General features: G+C 33.6%; 1 protein-coding gene across 1 annotated transcript in view; it reads left to right on the top strand.

The window, feature by feature from the left end:
- Positions 1–519: 519 nt before the first annotated feature.
- LOC104080387 (chromosome unknown open reading frame, human CXorf22) overlaps positions 520–7750 on the top strand; it is a gene marked incomplete at both ends in the record, with an annotated part of 15270 nt that continues 8039 nt past the window's right edge. The window contains 7 exons of the mRNA XM_009582763.1: positions 520–635; positions 2614–2752; positions 3839–4067; positions 4716–4876; positions 5757–5878; positions 6468–6703; positions 7368–7560. Of these exons, the coding sequence (XP_009581058.1) occupies positions 520–635; positions 2614–2752; positions 3839–4067; positions 4716–4876; positions 5757–5878; positions 6468–6703; positions 7368–7560 (1196 nt within the window). The remainder of the gene's footprint in view (positions 636–2613; positions 2753–3838; positions 4068–4715; positions 4877–5756; positions 5879–6467; positions 6704–7367; positions 7561–7750) is intronic.

The raw sequence follows: 7750 nt of genomic DNA, 5'->3' as shown, positions 1-7750 counted from the left end.
GAAGTAACTTGTATCATTACCCACTTCTGTCTGTTATAATAAGTTTTGTTGAAGCCACATAAAGTATCTATAAAACAAGAAGACTGTAAATTGAAACTGGCATGCATGTTTTCTCTTTGCTTTTAGTTCAGGCAGCTGATAACGAAATACAGTGAATGTTAACTTTGGTCTTATTTTGTGATGCAACTAACTCAAGATAGTTTTATTTAAAGTTCTTTGTAGTATAATAAAGTATCTAAAGTTAAATAGAAATTTATACATTCCATTTTGACGAATTGTTTAAAGCTGTATCATTTTAAAGTTACAGTAGTTAGTCATTAAACAGCTTGATAGATAGCTAGATCTTTTTTACATCTTCCCTGCATATGCTATACTGCTGAAGTGAGTTGCATAAACATTGGTAGGAGAACTGGGAGAAAAGGACAACTCTCTTCCACTGGAGTGCTGAAGCAAATTTCTTTAAAAATGCAAAGGTATTTTCAAGTTTTGGGAAAATATAACCATGTCTTTTCTCTGCAGATTAATTCCGTGCTGTTATCTGGAAACTGAGTCAGAGATTAATTTTGGTGCGGTGATTGCAAACAGTAAAATAATTAGTAAAGAGATTAGTATTGCTAACCATGGATCAGCTTCAGGTAAATATTTAGTATGCATTAAATTATACAAATATTTTGTTTTCTTAGAAAATGTAATTTTATGCAAGTTAACACTTCAGTGGCCAAGTAGAAATTAACTGAAGTTCTGGGTTATGCAGAATATGAGTATTGTAGCTAAAGGTTCTATAAATGGCCCATTGCTTCTGTAGGCAGTACTATGTTTCCGCTTAGGGAAGAAAAATGAATTCAGAACTTTGCCAGATTTTAGGAGTTTTTTACTTTTTGAGTCCCGTCTGAAAGATGTAGAAATAACAGTTGCTCATTGGCTTTCTATGCCCAACATAAATAGTAGCAAATCACGTCTGCTCATGCTTTGTTGTCTTTGTGATTCTGTGATCCCAATAACTGTCTATTAACTAAACAACTACAAGCTCCCTGTACTTTCAGAGCTAAGGTCCTCTAGGATTGGAATTGAACCGTATTTGTTACCAGAAGATAATGAGTGGTCTTTTATCTTGCTGCCATAGCTTTTGAGATCATACAGCTTTCAAAACATGCACATACTTCAACTTCTGTGAGGGACCCTTCCGGGAGTATAAGAAACGTGGAGAATGGAGCGTAAGGATGCTTGTATGATCCAAGTAACCTATTTGACTGCCTTTTCCACTGGGCAAAGCTGTAGACACCTTTCTCCAGAAGTAGGGTGGCAACTATGCTCAGTTTCAAACAACAAATTTAAGGCAGTTAATTATTTTGGTGAACATTTGCTTCATAGATTTCCACAAAAAATATCATACCAACAGAAAATACATGATTGTAAAAACACAGAGATGGGTTGCAATATTTAAAAAAAAAAAATCAAATGGTTGTCTAATTAGAACAGAATTTTATTCTATTTTAAATTTTTTTTCCAAAAAGCAAAGGAAAAATTGTTTTTTTTCTAGCCAGCTCAACATAAAGAGGTAGTATGTTGTTTATATAATCAGCTCTTACTCATACATACTAACTTCTTTCTTTGAGGAATGATGATTAGGTAAAGAAAATGAGATAGCCTACATTACATATGCATGTACAACTAATTTGCATGATGTGAAATTCCTTATGTTGTGTAGGAACTGTTTCTAGTTATAAACTCTGTTGCATGATGCATGCAGGCTGCATGATGGAGTTTTACAGGATTGGACACAGGCAAAATTAGAATTAAAGCGGTGGTTAGTGTAGAGTGTATTGAGGGCAGACAAAGGAATAGCTGCTGAATTTGTGTTTCTGTAGGCTCTGTGAATCGTAATACAGCAGGTCGCACTAACAGGCAGCTTTTTTTGCAGGAAGTGCTGTATGCTGGCCTGTGACTCAAGGATTGCATTTCACATGGCATCCCATGCACAAAATGAGTCCTTTGTTCCTGCTTCTGATCTCATATCAGAGGTTATCTATTGTCTGAGGTCAAACACTGCATTTTTCCTACATCATTTGAAAGAATTTCTTACTATCTATGATATAATGACAGATAATTAGTGTTGCTAGTTAAATATACATTTAATAATTTTTTCACATTTTAAAAAATATTTTTATAACCTAGAAATGTTCACTGTTCTCTCTTCTGCAATAAATTGTGTTGTGTACACACCAAATCATGAAAACTGTAGTTACCTGCAACATGTACTTAACTTTCTGGCTATGGTAGCTGCCTAGGGCTGTGTATAAAACATCCTGTAACTTACAAAATGTTACTTACAGCTGCTTTTGTTTGGAATGTGAGTACCTTTTCTGTTACAATCACAACTTGCAAAGTGGCATTGGACATGTGGGTGTAATATTTAAAGAAACCTTGGAAATAATGATCTACTCTGTGTTAGAAATAGTTTTGAAAAAGATTAACTCTGTTTCCTATTTCAATAGGAAAAAGTACTGCTTGTGAATATCTGCATTGTGTTTTGTAATTCCAAATGTGTAACAGAAGAATAAAAATCTACAACTTTGTTGTGTAACATTCTGTTTATTATTCTGCTTCTTTCAGGTACATTTAAAATATCGTATGATGGGGTTGTCCTGCTTAACATAGAACCTACCACTGGAGTGGTAGAGCCGAAATCTATAAAGACAGTTAAAGTGGATATTTGCACAGATGTACCCAGAGTCATCAGAGAAATGATAAAGTGAGTATGACTGAAGAAATCCAGCTCTGTAAATTACATTTTTGTCTGTTATTAATTCTAGTCTTTATTATGAATGTTTATCTAATAAAGTTAAGCTCCCAGGTGTCAGTTGCTGTCTTCCACATTTATTTTTATTAAATTAATTTGATGATTATATTATATCCACAGAACAATGGTGCAGTACCTGGCTGTGTTATTAAAGATATCTCATAAGTCATAAAGATATTGGATGTTTACACACATTTCAGTATACAACTAACCAAAAGCTTTTAGATCTTTCACTTTTCTACAGGTCCTGTGTTCCTTACTTTTTTTTAGCTTCCATAACTTTGCTATTTTTCTTTTGGATCTATGTGTTTCAGGAGTCTCAGAAACATCATGATGTCCTTTGGAGTATCTTATTTTAAATGGAGGGAATGTATTTGCAACCATTAACCCTTTTAAGAATAGACTATTTTTAAATGTCTACCTTGTCTCTCTTCAAATGGTAATACAGACTTTTTAGGAAGTGCCAGAATTTGGAAGTGGATACCAATCTGGAAAGTCCTTTTCAATCCTATTTTCTTATAATAGTGAATAGGATGTGGTTGTTGGTTTTTTTTTTTTTTTTTTGTGGGGTGCGGTGGGGGTGTGTGTTTCCTGGTTTGGTTTTAAATTATTAAGATATATGACTTAAAGTTCAGTTCTTTCTGTTCTTGCTTTTTGTAGCCTGATGGAAAAGGAAATGAAATGAAAGGAGAAAAAGTCTATTGGAGTGACAGGGAAGACAATATCTGTATTTTGCCTCACAGTTACATCCTCCTTCATATGATATTTTCTTTGGTTACTAAGTTTCAACCTCTTGGTTGCGGAGTGTCATGCTTTCTGCCTTTCCTTTGCTGACCAGGCTAACACCACTGTTTTCTTCACCCCATCTTGGTTAATCGGCTACTGTCTCCTGCAGTCTAGTAGACTGACTTTCACTAGAAAGCCAGTGATTTAAATGCTTTGATTTGGGTCAGTTTTGCATGTCCTAATATAAACCAAACAGATTATTTCTAACACTTTTCTACATTACCTCTGGCTGCTTGCTACTCTTACTGACAGAGTGGAGTTGGAAGGTCATGGCTGCACTGAAGTATGGATCAAAGCTGTTGTGGTTGAACAAGTTCTTAAAGTTCTAGGAGTGTCTTGTGGAAATATATTGGAATGCATTCACTTTGGACCAGTTTACTTTGGGTCTTCAAAGACTGAACAAATAACTTTATACAATGAAAGTCCTGAGTGTATGGACTGGGTAGCAGTACTGGAAGACAATGCCATTGGAGGAGAGATGGTAAGAAACTCTTCTGATTTTTATTTCAGTTGAAAAGTTGTTTTCATTTCTGCTTTTGCATTTTTTGTTTCTCAACATTCGTCTTCTAGTAGTGTTTACTATGTCATACTATTTCCTGATCAATAGGCTTTCTGAAACTTCTGTCCAACCAACAAATTTTTACTATAATTTAACCTTGGAATTAAGTTTTTCAGATATTTCTGTTTCACTGTGTGACATCTTAACCTTAACAAAGTTAAGTATGTTCCCTGGGTGTGTTTTTTTTTTTTTTTGTTTTGTTGGGGTTTTTTGAGCAGTTTTGCTTGGCCTACTGGATTTCTTATCATTTAGTAGGAGTTACCAAAATATATTTTGGTATTCTAAGATGTTAAGCATCTGTGGTTTCACTTGTTGTTCTCAGACAGTGAAATCATGTGAGTGAGCATCATCTTTAAAAAAGGGAATTAAAAACATTGACATGAAATCGATATTTAAAAATTGGTTAATTAGCCATGTGATATGTAACTATGTCAGTGCTATTACTTATGTTATGTCTTTCTACTTGTTGTGAAAGGTATGAAAATGTATGTGTAGGGGAATAAAAAAACCCCAAACACAAAAGGGAAAGCAGAACAGGCTGAACTATTCCACATTTTGATTATTTTTTAGGGGACAGATCTTCAGAGAAGTGCAGATGCTGTTTTACAAGACTTAAGCCTCAAAAATAGAACAAGAGATGTAGATGTTTCCACCCTGATCTTGTGCATTCCCAATCAAGGAACCTTGCTACCTTATGAGAAATCTTTGGTTACATTGTGCTTTAGTCCAAAGTGAGTGAGTGGTCCAAATTAGACACACGCACACAAGTTGATTGGTCTAAACTATTCTGTAAAGAGCTGTGTTAGAGAAAATAATTTTAAGTTAATGTGTCTACAAATTTTTTTCTGAATGACTTCTTACGTATTTATGCGTGTTAAAAGAAATTGCTTGGCATGATACTACAAATGAGAAAGCAAAGTCTGAATTGATTATCTGGGAGATGTTTTATAATACATTAAGATTGTATTTGAACAAAGAATTGGTTAAGCTTGTTTTGCGAGAAGGATTTTACCAGATTTTGCCAAGGGAACTAATTGCAGCTCCCATTAAATATGTTGAATCTCTAACGATTGTTGAGAGAGTTCTACAGTGTCAAATGAAGTGCCTTTTTAATGACTGCAGATTTATTTCATAAAGATATACTATATGTGCAGCATTATGAAAGAATATATATATATTTCATCACCAAGAGACTGAAACATTTTGGAGAGCTTTCATTTCACTAAAAAAAAGTAAGCATAAAGGAACATTTCTTCTTCGGATAAGGAAAAGAAAAAGAAAATGCGCTTTTGCCGTTTTCCCTTACTTAAACTCTAATTATAAGTGATGATTATGCACGTAATATTAGTTTAGAAAACTGTTGTAAACTGGAAAAGATATCAAATGACTCGTATAATAAGCATACAGATACTGTTGAGCTTAAATTTGTTACTGTTCCATTTTCCGAAAGGAAGTATAAAGATAATGTGTTCAAGCTGTAACCAACAGCAAAGAAGCCAGACTGGATGATTAAAAATAAGCCTTGATTTTTTCTGTGGGTTGGGATTTGGTGGTTTGTTTTTTTCCCCATCCTGTAATTAGAGATTGTGACTCTTACAGAAAATTTAAAAGGGACTTTGCAGTGAACGACTCATCACCGAAACAAGATTACGTACTGTTTCTGAGATTTGAAGCTGTTGGGAATAAAGATGGCTATCTGCAGGCCCTCAGTGATGGTGCCACAGCAATCACGAGTATGTTATCAGAAATGTATAGTCACCATCAGAAATGTATATATGGATGATAAAACTGTATATCTTGGGTTGTTTTTTTTTTTTAAATTTCTTCATCTTAGCAGTTTTATGGGAAACCTGTGTTTGTTTTATTTATATCCATACAAATAAGTTATTGTAACTTACATCTTTAATGCTTTAGCACCAAACCCTCTTCAAACAGTGAGTAGAAAGGAGGAGGGAATCGTGTATCATGAATATGCATGCTGGTAATGAACACCTAGAACTTAATTATAAATGTAAATATTTGGAGGACATTAAAAAAACCCCAGCCATTTGCAAGCCACCAGCACTTTGGTAATACCAGTTTTGTGCATTTTAAGTGAATATTTGATCACTCTCAAATTCCTTAATGAGGGAATATGTTATCTAACAGCCATCATAAGTAAGCATGTCTGTGTTAAGTTTATAGAAAATTGCATTATAAATCATATTATATTACGGTATTATTTTGTTTTTGCAACCATACAACTATAGTATGACTTTTCTGTTTGTAAGCTAATAGGTATGTGAGGTTTGTTTGTTTGTTTTTTGTGTTTGTCTAATGCAGTGAATCATCCTCATCACATGGAGTTAGCTTTGACAGGTTCTGGGCTTCCTCTCATGTTAACTTTTAGTCCAGGACCAGTTATTAAGTTTATGGACTGTTTCCTGGGTGAACAAACACAAGTTCTATGCACATTCAAAAATGAATCCGAGTCCCTTCCAGTAACATTCAGCTTCCGCAAGACTGCTCACTTTAATATTTCACCTGAAAAAGGGAAAATTAAAAAAAAATCTGCAAAGGTAATTACCTCTTTCTCTTAGATTATGTAGATATGCTTTACAGTGGCCAGCAGTGGAATTTCTTTAAAGTAAACCAGAACAATTTCATTTCAGTAGGTATGACGTTTAGTATCAGCCAAAAATATAATTTTTTTCTCCTTATGTAGAGTCTTTTAATGCTCTTTACTCCAGGAAGCAACAAGTGTTACTTTAAATTTGGAAAAAATAATTGTAGTACTAAAGAAACTTTACCCAGGTTTTTCCTGGCTTTAAATTTTTTATTTTTTACTGACTTTAGAAGACTGATTTATACCCAAACCTTTGCAGGATCCTTTTAATTTCTTTCAGTAAATCACAAATACTGGAGTAACATAACATATCTTTTAATGGAAGAAACTTTGCCAGATTTAAGTCAAATATGGAAACACTTATAATTTCACAAACCTGTAACTCAGGGCACAAGAGAGAACAATTTGTCCCAGAAATAAGCAAGAGAGACTTTGTGGTGTTCTAATGTGTAGCAGTTTTATATTTTCTTATATTGCTAATTTATGTGTGGCAGCTGGCATATTCTAAGAGCCCAGTTTTGAACACCTATCTTAGAAGTAAGCATGGAGAGAATTACACAAAACTTTTCTCTTTGCTTTTCTGTCTCATATGTCTCATAATGACTTTTCTTTTCCAGGATGTGATATTTTCATTTTCTCCACATCAAATAGGAACATTTAAAGTGGAGCAAGTTGTTGATATCATTGGTACAGGACTAGAGAAAAATAATTTACAGGTTTTGAAGACAAAATCCTTTCACCAAATATATTTGAGCTTTATTGGTGTGTGCAAATCTAAACGAAAAAACATTCTATTCAAAATTAATCCCGGTAAGATGCTAAAAAGATAAGTGACAAGTGATAAAATGTTTTAAAAGTACATTTTTAACACTTTAAAAGAGAATTTTTTACTATTTTTAGTTTGTTTTTTTAAAAAAAAATCTCTGTGAGTTTAGGGAATGCTTATTTGTATGACAAATAAACAATGAGAGTATAAAACAATGGGTAAAATAATGGTGAG

The sequence above is a fragment of the Fulmarus glacialis genome, unplaced genomic scaffold, assembly GCF_000690835.1.
Source record: "Fulmarus glacialis isolate BGI_N327 unplaced genomic scaffold, ASM69083v1 scaffold9438, whole genome shotgun sequence".
NCBI lineage: Eukaryota > Metazoa > Chordata > Aves > Procellariiformes > Procellariidae > Fulmarus > Fulmarus glacialis.
The sequence above is the reverse complement of the archived record's forward strand: the minus strand, read 5'-3'. Positions and strand labels throughout refer to the sequence as shown.